This window comes from Antennarius striatus, chromosome 14 (assembly GCF_040054535.1).
Source record: "Antennarius striatus isolate MH-2024 chromosome 14, ASM4005453v1, whole genome shotgun sequence".
NCBI lineage: Eukaryota > Metazoa > Chordata > Actinopteri > Lophiiformes > Antennariidae > Antennarius > Antennarius striatus.
The window spans coordinates 19,838,094-19,850,166 of NC_090789.1; the positions used below are offsets into that span (position 1 = coordinate 19,838,094).

General features: G+C 49.1%; 1 protein-coding gene across 2 annotated transcripts in view; it reads left to right on the forward strand.

Annotated features, from left to right (window-relative positions):
* Positions 1-12,073, forward strand: part of gatad2b (GATA zinc finger domain containing 2B) — a 47,257-nt gene that overhangs the window by 23,796 nt on the left and 11,388 nt on the right. For both annotated transcript variants that reach the window (XM_068332880.1, XM_068332881.1), the window contains exons 2-4: positions 4,735-5,115; positions 6,290-6,419; positions 8,198-8,329. In XM_068332880.1, coding sequence (XP_068188981.1) covers positions 4,736-5,115; positions 6,290-6,419; positions 8,198-8,329 — 642 coding nt within the window. In that variant the 5' untranslated portion in view covers position 4,735. The remainder of the gene's footprint in view (positions 1-4,734; positions 5,116-6,289; positions 6,420-8,197; positions 8,330-12,073) is intronic.

Below are 12,073 nucleotides of genomic sequence, written 5' to 3' on the forward strand. Positions count from 1 at the left end.
CAGTCCCTCAGCGTTTCCTCTGCTTCTGGGGACCACCTCCGTCAGCCGTTTCACCAGCGGGATGTAGGTGGGCTGTAGGTACACTAGGTTATGGTCTGATTTACCTAGTGGAGGGAGGGGGGTGGCGGTGTATGCCTCCTTAGCATTAGCGTAGAACAGATCGATGGTTCTGTTCTTCCGTGTGGGACAGTCTACACACTGGACCATTGTGGGGAGAGATGAGTCCAAGGTGACGTGGTTAAAGTCACCGGTGATGATGACGAGCGCCTCCGGGTGCCGGGTCCGAAGAGCAGAGGTGGTCCCACAGATGGTCTCTCGTCCCGTCTCAGGGTCCGCCCATGGAGGGATTTAGACGGCGAGGACAATAACGTGTGAGAATTCATGCGCCAGATAGTAGGGTCTGATGCTAACAGCTGTTAGCTCCAGATCGCGGTTACACAGTGTTGATTTCACCGTCACATGACCCGGATGGCACCATCTATCGTTGGTATAGATGATTAATCCACCTCCTTTCTTCTTACCGGCGGTGTTCGTGTCCCGGTCCGCTCGTACGGAGGAGAAGCCGGTTAGTCGGACGTTAGCGTCCGGCACGTCACCAGTTAGCCATCTACCCTGAAAGGTCAAAGCTATGCACTCATCAGGTACTACTTTCAGGGTACCCTGACCCTGTGCAGGATGTTTTAGTTTGTGACTCTGAAAACACGTCAGATTTGTTTTATGACAGACTGAATAGGACGTCTGACTCTTTCCTATGTCACCGCTTTATAAATGACATTAAGTTAATGGTGCATGACCTCCCTGTTCATGTCCAGTAGCCATCTACCCCACTGCCCCCACTGCCCCCACCACCACAGGGGCATCTTCACGCAGCAACAAAACAGTAGCCTTATTCAAAATGGAGAAGACTGTTTTAAGGTGTTGTCACCGTTTCTCTTGTTTGTATGCAAGTAGTGTGGGAGCAGTGGGCTGCATGCCACGGTCTCACACACACACAAACACACACACACACACACACACACACACACACACACACACACACACACACACATCAATGACTCATGATCCATTTAAAATAATCCACAAAAGATATCTGTAACATCTGTTTAGAAGCTGATTCTCTGTCATTGCAGGTTTAAAACTATTCCATTGATTTAACTGGACCTGCTGAAGTGTGTTTGCACCATGAAGCTGGGATTAATTGTTTCACAACTTGGAAATGTTTATATTCATTTCAGCTTCTTTGGGGATGTAAACCAATGATTGGTTTATGGAGATTAGTTGTTTTAATGCACAGCATCTCAACTTAGTTTTTGTCCACAACAGAATGTATTGATTTAATGAGCAGACAGTCATGTGAACAGTTTCTACAATCTGCAGTGTAGTGAGACAGATCGTCTGTGTGCAAAGTAACATCTTAACAAAAGTACCAGAAGTTACCGTCTGAGGCTACAGCGGGCCGTCCTGGGCTTGCGCTAGCCATTCGCCACTTCGCCATAGGCGAAGTAAATTCCAGATTGGCTACAAGGTTTTTGGACTGTGTAGCCACAGTGGAGTTCTTATTTTTATGAAAAAAGGGCTAAAACTTAATACTTTCTCGCTCGCTAGCACCGCTAGTGAAGCTTGCTAGCACCGCTATTTCCGCTAGCGCTGCTATTTCCGCATGCCGACAGAATTTAGCCGAAGCATGCCGACGGAAATAGCTGAAGTGACCCGAACGCTCCCGATCATTAAATATGCACTCGGGTCATGACCTCCTCTCGTCCAGTGAAAAACAAAAAGATTCTTTTTTTCTAAGCTAAACCCGCGAATTGGTGACGACAAGGCGAGGACGATCGACTGAAAGAAAATGAGAATAGACTGTTTTATCGTAGATTTTGTGTTAAAATCCTAATTGAACAACAAATGGTGAATGCTGAGAGGGGGGGGTGGTGGAGACAGACCGATCAGAAGGTCAATGAAAGATATTATCAATACTTGTTTGTAGTCTTAGACTTTTGTTCCCTCTGACCAGCAGGAATAACCAGCGATGATGTAAATGTGTTTTCACCTCACTTGATGTTTTATATGTCTTTTTAAATTGAAATGAAAAATCATGTTATTGAATTAAAAACTAAACTAAACTAAACTATGTCATACCAATGGTGTTGGTGGTGGTCAAAGTTAAATGTCTCCTAGTCTCAGTAAACTACCAGTAAACACTGAGTAATATTTAGTCTGACTGTATCTTCAGAGTGAATGAAGTTTTCAATGGTTGAATCTCACATTCATTCCTGCATAAAGTAGGACAGAAATAAAGAGAGTTCAGCTCCAGCTGCTGGCTTTAGTGGGTTTTTGGAGGGAAACTGAACACAAGATTTTGCCCTCAGAATGCAGGAAAACAACCCCATTTTCTAAAACATGTCCCGGGGGGGCCCCCGATCCCCCATGCGGGGGGGGGGGGTATTCCCACCCCTATGAAAAGTGTGGTTTTACACCCCCAACAATTGAAAGCTTGCAAGTTTTACTTGCTATTACAGCAAGCCGCTGTCTTGGACACAGAATGTGGCTTTTTGTGGCTTACTAAATTCTTTTACACGGAGCCACAGTGGCTTAGTCACACTAGCTCCTGGTGCAAGACCAGCCGTCAGAGGCTACAGCAGGCAGTCTGAGGCTACAGCGGGCCGTCAGAGGCTACAGCGGGCCGTCTGAGGCTACAGCGGGCCGTCAGAGGCTACAGCGGGCCGTCAGAGGCTACAGCGGGCCGTCTGAGGCTACAGCGGGCCGTCTGAGGCTACAGCGGGCCGTCAGAGGCTACAGCGGGCCGTCAGGCTACAGCGGGCCGTCAGAGGCTACAGAGGGCCGTCAGAGGCTACAGCGGGCCGTCTGAGGCTACAGAGGGCCGTCAGAGGCTACAGAGGGCCGTCAGAGGCTACAGAGGGCCGTCAGAGGCTACAGAGGGCCGTCAGAGGCTACAGCGGGCCGTCAGAGGCTACAGCGGGCCGTCAGGCTACAGCGGGCCGTCTGAGGCTACAGAGGGCCGTCAGAGGCTACAGCGGGCCGTCAGAGGCTACAGCGGGCAGTCTGAGGCTACAGCGGGCCGTCAGAGGCTACAGCGGGCCGTCTGAGGCTACAGAGGGCCGTCTGAGGCTACAGCATGAGCACATAACTTTAGCTTTACTTAAACTTCTACCTTTTAAAATAACGTTTGCGGTTCATCTAATTGGGGGGTCTTCAGTCAGGGTTGACTGTTTTTGTTTTTCCATAATGTTCTCAGGTAAAAACTGCTGGAATTAACTGAGTAAATTAGAGTCAAGCTACTTGATTGGATTCATTTGCTAAATTACAAAAATGATCATGTCAGCTTAACATTAGAAGTAGAAGTGGACAATGCCAAAGGTAGTTTCTATTGTTGACATATTGTTATTTTTCTATATTATACAGATTGTGGCCACCGTAGTAATCAGTTTTCTTAAGACTCTTGTTGGTAGCTGCTCTAGCGTTACTGACTCGTGTTCTTGTTGGTAGCTGCTCTAGCGTTGCTGACTCGTGTTCTTGTTGGTAGCTCTAGCGTTGTTGACTCGTGTTCTTGTTGGTAGCTCTAGCGTTGTTGACTCGTGTTCTTGTTGGTAGCTCTAGTGTTACTGACTCGTGTTCTTGTTGGTAGCTCTAGCGTTGTTGACTCGTGTTCTTGTTGGTAGCTCTAGTGTTACTGACTCGTGTTCTTGTTGGTAGCTCTAGCTTTGTTGACTCGTGTTCTTGTTGGTAGCTCTAGCGTTGTTGACTCGTGTTCTTGTTGGTAGCTCTAGTGTTACTGACTCGTGTTCTTGTTGGTAGCTCTAGCTTTGTTGACTCGTGTTCTTGTTGGTAGCTCTAGCGTTACTGACTCATGTTCTTGTTGGTAGCTCTAGCGTTACTGACTCGTGTTCTTGTTGGTAGCTGCTCTAGCGTTGCTGACTCGTGTTCTTATTGGTAGCTCTAGCGTTGCTGACTCGTGTTCTTGTTGGTAGCTCTAGCGTTGTTGACTCGTGTTCTTGTTGGTAGCTCTAGCGTTACTGACTCGTGTTCTTGTTGGTAGCTGCTCTAGCGTTGCTGACTCGTGTTCTTATTGGTAGCTCTAGCGTTGCTGACTCGTGTTCTTGTTGGTAGCTCTAGCGTTGTTGACTCGTGTTCTTGTTGGTAGCTCTAGCGTTACTGACTCATGTTCTTGTTGGTAGCTGCTCTAGCGTTGCTGACTCGTGTTCTTATTGGTAGCTCTAGCGTTGCTGACTCGTGTTCTTGTTGGTAGCTCTAGCGTTGTTGACTCGTGTTCTTGTTGGTAGCTGCTCTAGCGTTGCTGACTCGTGTTCTTGTTGGTAGCTCTAGCGTTGTTGACTCATGTTCTTGTTGGTAGCTGCTCTAGCGTTGCTGACTCGTGTTCTTATTGGTAGCTCTAGCGTTGCTGACTCGTGTTCTTGTTGGTAGCTGCTCTAGCGTTGTTGACTCGTGTTCATGTTGGTAGCTGCTCTAGCGTTGCTGACTCGTGTTCTTGTTGGTAGCTGCTCTAGCGTTGTTGACTCGTGTTCATGTTGGTAGCTGCTCTAGCGTTGCTGACTCGTGTTCTTGTTGGTAGCTCTAGCGTTGTTGACTCATGTTCTTGTTGGTAGCTGCTCTAGCGTTGCTGACTCGTGTTCTTGTTGGTAGCTGCTCTAGCGTTGCTGACTCGTGTTCTTGTTGGTAGCTCTAGCGTTACTAACTGTGTTATTTCCTGTCTTACAGGATGGAGCGGATGTCTGAGGAGGCGCTGAGGCTCAACCTGCTGAAGCGAGGCCTGGAGTCCCCCAGCGAGCGAGAGGAGGCCCTGGCCAAGCGTCTGAAGATGGAGGGCCACGAGGCCATGGAGCGGCTCAAGATGCTGGCGCTTCTCAAACGCAAGGACCTAGCTGACCTGGCAGCCTTGGAGGTTGCAGGACCCCTTGGAGATGGGAAAGGCCCCGGGGCCAGCGCCCTGCACCACCAGAGCCTCATGGGTGCTGCGTATGAGGAGAAGCTGAATGGAAACCTGAGGCTGGGAGGCCATGGTGGGCATGTTGGGACCAGTAAGAACGGGAAGGAGAACATCTTGGATGAGCCAGTGGACATGAGTGCAGGGAGAAGATGGTAAGAAGACTGAATACATAGTCCTGGAAGCTGTGTCTGCACCTTGAGTTATCATACCTTTACCTACTGTAGCATGTAGCATGTAGCTTAGAGATCAGAGAGACGGTCACCACTACCACTAGCTCTAATAGCCTTTACTTCATCATCTGTGATAAACAGTAAAGTATCCTGTGTAGAAGCCTGACGCGCTGAGATGCTAACAGAGAAAACAAACAAAAAGAGAGGTGACAACACCTTGCTTCGACAACATATTGCAGCCCATTTGTGTGTAACACAGCGTTCAACGGCTCCGCTATGTGGAGGCTCACCAGGAAGAGTTAACTCCCACCTGTCGACCTGCTGTCTGTTAGCACCAACACGTTGGGTTCAACGCTTCCCTAAACTTCAGGATTAACAGACCTCATTATTTCTAAATGAAGGTAATAAGGTTTCAATTAAAACATTAAAGCAAAGTAGAAAAGGGAAGCATTTACACGACAGTGACTGACAGCCTCCTGGCTCTGATTGGTGGATTTTTGCTAATTGCATTAGAAAGACAAGTCTGGGCTTTAGGAGTCTGAGTTTTAGGTGTGTTGTTTGCTCCGGTGAGGAAAGGGTGTCAGTTTACAGCAGCGTTAATCCAGCATCTCCTGCCCCATCAGCTCCAGGGAGCTAACAGGCCCTGCTAGCACAACCAGAACACCATTAGCACCCTAGGCCTTGGAAGATGCTAGGACTAGGGAGCAATGGTGCCCAGAGCACCATTAGCTTCTGGGAGCTAACGGGCCCTGCTGGCAGAACCAGAACACCATTAGCACCCTAGGCCTAGGAAGATGCTAGCTCTCAGGAGCTAATGGTGCTCAGGTTCTCTAACAGAACCAGAGCTGACGCTGGTGCTTCACTCTCAGGTGACGCTCAGGTTCACTGTGATGACATCACGTCTCGTGAAGGCGGTCGGGTACCTCACTCTCCTCGTTCATGTCAGAGTTCTACAGCGACGTCGTTCATGCAGACGTGAATATAGTGTTATATAATCAATATCACAGACAAGCTCTGCTGTCCCCTGGTGAACGGCTCAGACCAGGTGGACACGTGTCCCAGGTGTGAGCAGGAGCTGTGGTGACCCGGTGGTGACAGTGGCTAGCAGACGGTGAACTTGAGCTTCAGATACTTAATAAACGTTCTCTTCCCAAAGCGAGGCGGAGCTGGACAGACGGACTCCGTCTCCAGACGTCATCATCCTGTCCGATAACGAGGCGTCCAGTCCCAGAACGACCCCCCACCCCGAGGAGCGCCTGCACCACGCCAACCTGGACATGTTCAAGGTAACCAGTCAGCAGCCAACCAGTCAGCAACCAATCAGTCAGCAACCAATCAGTCAGCAGTGTAGACACAAATACTCCATCAGGATTGGATTTCATTAAAAAAACACGTCTGTCAGGTCTTCCATGTCATGTAAAATTCACTGTTCCCCCCACAGGGGGGCGCTGTGAAGTCCTGGGGGGAACGTGTTACCACAGATACACAGTGCAGTACCAGAATGACGTGTAATTACACATCCTCTACAGCAGGAGGCAGCAGCGCTTTTACGTCTACTTACTAGTGTGGCGCTAACTAATTATTACAGCATGTCAGCACACACACACACACACACACACACACACAAGAGTGTGTGTGCTGGAGGGTGGGGGTGCAACATGTTTTCTTCTTCCTGAACAGAAAACAGTTGAAGTGCTTCCATAAACTGACCATTATTTTTACAAGTCCAGTGAAACAACCGTAGACATTTTAGTTCAGAACAGTCGTTCTAAGTCTTTGCTGTTTGGTTTAGTTTAGTTTAGTTTAGTTTAGTCTTGGGTTTAAGATCTCTTTACCTCCCGTGAAGCGGTGATGTGGTTGTTAGTGTTGGTGTGTTCGTTCGTCCGTTAGTCCATCTAATGTCGTCTTAACCGTTCAGACAGAAAGACGAAACAAAGAGCACACGACTCAGCAGCAAAGGGGATGAAGATGAGAGGATGACCTTGACCTTGAGAAAACTAGGTCAAGGTCAAATTTCAACTTTTGTACTAATCGCAGATTTTTGGTAGGCAGTCACATGATACCGTACTCTCATCCTATTGGCTGACCGTGTTCTCCGTTCTGTGAGTCTCTGACATCCATGAGACACTGAAGTGTTTCAAACAGTCTGTCAGAGAGTTTTAGAGGTGACACAGATAGAAGGTGGTTTAATGTCAGTGTGGGGGGGCGGGGGGGTTCAGGAACGTTTACATTACAGTCAATAATAGATTAATAGTTTGTCGCTCTGTCGTGGAGTTCGTCAATCGCGTCCTGATCGCATTAACCAGGAGGAACGAGGGGTCAGTTGATTCCTCTAGGTCCACATCTGTGAGATGAGATGTAATCACTACACAAGAAACATGTTCAGGACGCCGGAGGCACAAACGTGTAGGTCGGGGTCAAATGTTGAACTCAGGGGTGTCGCAGGATGTTGCAGTCTCTGACTGCATTGTTTGGATTTGTGTTTGAAGCCCTAAAGGCCAATAACTGATCGGTTCTGATCAATATGCCTGATACACTGATAAAACCTCTGAAAACCAGCCAGAGTTTCCTGACGGCGTTGTGTGTTCCTGATGGCGTTGTGTGTTCCTGATGGCGTTGTGTGTTCCTGATGGCGTGTGTGTTCCTGATGGCGTTGTGTGTTCCTGATGGCGTGTGTGTTCCTGACGGCGTTGTGTGTTCCTGAAGGCGTTGTGTGTTCCTGATGGCGTTGTGTGTTCCTGATGGCGTTGTGTGTTCCTGATGGCGTTGTGTGTTCCTGACGGCGTTGTGTGTTCCTGATGGCGTTGTGTGTTCCTGACGGCGTTGTGTGTTCCTGAAGGCGTTGTGTGTTCCTGAAGGCGTTGTGTGTTCCTGATGGCGTTGTGTGTTCCTGATGGCGTTGTGTGTTCCTGACGGCGTTGTGTGTTCCTGATGGCGTTGTGTGTTCCTGATGGCGTTGTGTGTTCCTGATGGCGTTGTGTGTTCCTGATGGCGTTGTGTGTTCCTGATGGCGTTGTGTGTTCCTGATGGCGTTGTGTGTTCCTGACGGCGTTGTGTGTTCCAGGGGAAGACCGGGGAGGAGCGGCAGCAGGTGATCAAGGCTCTGAGGGAGGAGCTGCGTCTGGAGGAGGCGCGTCTGGTTCTCCTCAAGAAGCTCCGGCAGAGCCAGATGCAGAAGGAGAACGTGGTGCAGAAGGTCAGTGCCTCCCTTCACCACCACTCACCAGGAGATCCTGGAGTCATCACTGGTGGAATGTAAATGAAGCTGTCCCGCTCTGCTGGTGGGGGGGCCTCTGGGGGCGGGGCCTCTTCTTCCGGTGAACTGCTGACTCAGATGTTTTACTATTTTAAGAACAGAGGAGTTCAGAGCTTTCAGGTGCAGAGATTACACTCAGCCTGTGTTACACACACAGACACACACACACACACACACACACACACACACACACACACACACACACACACACACACACACACACACACACACACACACACACCTGCGTCCGTATGATGAATACTCTCCTGCAGTAGGTTTTAAGTGCTGGAATGCGGCCTCTGAAGACCCGAACACCAAACCTGAAAGTCCACTGTCCTGTACACTGAGGTGAAACAGTCAGTCAGTCTGTGGGTCCTGTACACTGAGGTGAAACAGTCAGTCAGTCTGTGGGTCCTGTACACTGAGGTGAAACAGTCAGTCAGTCTGTGGGTCCTGTACACTGAGGTGAAACAGTCAGTCAGTCTGTGGGTCCTGTACACTGAGGTGAAACAGTCAGTCAGTCTGTGGGTCCTGTACACTGAGGTGAAACAGTCAGTCAGTCTGTGGGTCCTGTACACTGAGGTGAAACAGTCAGTCAGTCTGTGGGTCCTGTACACTGTGAGGTGAAACAGTCAGTCAGTCTGTGGGTCCTGTACACTGTGAGGTGAAACAGTCAGTCAGTCTGTGGGTCCTGTACACTGTGAGGTGAAACAGTCAGTCAGTCTGTGGGTCCTGTACACTGAGGTGAAACAGTCAGTCAGTCTGTGGGTCCTGTACACTGTGAGGTGAAACAGTCAGTCAGTCTGTGGGTCCTGTACACTGTGAGGTGAAACAGTCAGTCAGTCTGTGGGTCCTGTACACTGTGAGGTGAAACAGTCAGTCAGTCTGTGGGTCCTGTACACTGAGGTGAAACAGTCAGTCAGTCTGTGGGTCCTGTACACTGTGAGGTGAAACAGTCAGTCAGTCTGTGGGTCCTGTACACTGTTGGTGAAACAGTCAGTCAGTCTGTGGGTCCTGTACACTGTTGGTGAAACAGTCAGTCAGTCTGTGGGTCCTGTACACTGTTGGTGAAACAGTCGGTCAGTCTGTGGGTCCTGTACACTGAGGTGAAACAGTCAGTCAGTCTGTGGGTCCTGTACACTGAGGTGAAACAGTCAGTCAGTCTGTGGGTCCTGTACACTGTGAGGTGAAACAGTCAGTCAGTCTGTGGGTCCTGTACACTGTGAGGTGAAACAGTCAGTCAGTCTGTGGGTCCTGTACACTGTGAGGTGAAACAGTCAGTCAGTCTGTGGGTCCTGTACACTGAGGTGAAACAGTCAGTCAGTCTGTGGGTCCTGTACACTGTGAGGTGAAACAGTCAGTCAGTCTGTGGGTCCTGTACACTGTGAGGTGAAACAGTCAGTCAGTCTGTGGGTCCTGTACACTGTGAGGTGAAACAGTCAGTCAGTCTGTGGGTCCTGTACACTGAGGTGAAACAGTCAGTCAGTCTGTGGGTCCTGTACACTGTGAGGTGAAACAGTCAGTCAGTCTGTGGGTCCTGTACACTGTTGGTGAAACAGTCAGTCAGTCTGTGGGTCCTGTACACTGTTGGTGAAACAGTCAGTCAGTCTGTGGGTCCTGTACACTGTTGGTGAAACAGTCGGTCAGTCTGTGGGTCCTGTACACTGAGGTGAAACAGTCAGTCAGTCTGTGGGTCCTGTACACTGAGGTGAAACAGTCAGTCAGTCTGTGGGTCCTGTACACTGTGAGGTGAAACAGTCAGTCAGTCTGTGGGTCCTGTACACTGAGGTGAAACAGTCAGTCAGTCTGTGGGTCCTGTACACTGAGGTGAAACAGTCAGTCAGTCTGTGGGTCCTGTACACTGTGAGGTGAAACAGTCAGTCTGTGGGTCCTGTACACTGTGAGGTGAAACAGTCAGTCAGTCTGTGGGTCCTGTACACTGTGAGGTGAAACAGTCAGTCAGTCTGTGGGTCCTGTACACTGAGGTGAAACAGTCAGTCAGTCTGTGGGTCCTGTACACTGTGAGGTGAAACAGTCAGTCAGTCTGTGGGTCCTGTACACTGTGAGGTGAAACAGTCAGTCAGTCTGTGGGTCCTGTACACTGTGAGGTGAAACAGTCAGTCAGTCTGTGGGTCCTGTACACTGAGGTGAAACAGTCAGTCAGTCTGTGGGTCCTGTACACTGTGAGGTGAAACAGTCAGTCAGTCTGTGGGTCCTGTACACTGTTGGTGAAACAGTCAGTCAGTCTGTGGGTCCTGTACACTGTTGGTGAAACAGTCAGTCAGTCTGTGGGTCCTGTACACTGTTGGTGAAACAGTCGGTCAGTCTGTGGGTCCTGTACACTGAGGTGAAACAGTCAGTCAGTTGTGGGTCCTGTACACTGTGAGGTGAAACAGTCAGTCAGTCTGTGGGTCCTGTACACTGTGAGGTGAAACAGTCAGTCAGTCTGTGGGTCCTGTACACTGTTGGTGAAACAGTCAGTCAGTCTGTGGGTCCTGTACACTGTTGGTGAAACAGTCAGTCAGTCTGTGGGTCCTGTACACTGAGGTGAAACAGTCAGTCAGTTGTGGGTCCTGTACACTGTGAGGTGAAACAGTCAGTCAGTCTGTGGGTCCTGTACACTGTGAGGTGAAACAATCAGTCAGTCTGTGGGTCCTGTACACTGTTGGTGAAACAGTCAGTCAGTCTGTGGGTCCTGTACACTGTTGGTGAAACAGTCAGTCAGTCTGTGGGTCCTGTACACTGTTGGTGAAACAGTCAGTCAGTCTGTGGGTCCTGTACACTGTGAGGTGAAACAGTCAGTCAGTCTGTGGGTCCTGTGCACTGTGAGGTGAAACAGTCAGTCAGTCTGTGGGTCCTGTACACTGAGGTGAAACAGTCAGTCAGTCTGTGGGTCCTGTACACTGAGGTGAAACAGTCAGTCAGTCTGTGGGTCCTGTACACTGTTGGTGAAACAGTCAGTCAGTCTGTGGGTCCTGTACACTGTGAGGTGAAACAGTCAGTCAGTCTGTGGGTCCTGTGCACTGTGAGGTGAAACAGTCAGTCAGTCTGTGGGTCCTGTACACTGAGGTGAAACAGTCAGTCAGTCTGTGGGTCCTGTACACTGAGGTGAAACAGTCAGTCAGTCTGTGGGTCCTGTACACTGAGGTGAAACAGTCAGTCAGTCTGTGGGTCCTGTACACTGAGGTGAAACAGTCAGTCAGTCTGTGGGTCCTGTACACTGTTGGTGGGGCAGGTTTTGCTGTAACATGAGTCTTAGAGTCAACACAGCAAAGGAAGTACATTGGATTTATATACAGTGGGGAAAAAGAACAACTTGAGAGGTCTGTGGTTTGTGTCGTATAGTTTGTGTCGTATGTTTTGTGTCGTATGTTTTGTGTCGTATGTTTTGTGTCGTAGTTTGTCATGTAGTTAATGTCATATAGTTTATGTACAGTTACTTTGTGTCGTATAGTTTTTGTCGTACAGTTTGTGTCATATAGTCTTTGTTGTGTAGTGTGTCATAGTCGGTGTCATGCAGTTTGTGTCATATGTTTTGTGTTGTATAGTTTGTCTCGTATGGTTTGTGTCATAGTTTTTGTCGTATAGTTTGTGCTGTAGCCTTTGTCAGGTAATTTGTGTCGTGTAGTTTGTCTCAGTTTGTGTCATATAGTTTGTGTCGTGTCGTTTGTCATGTTGTTTGTC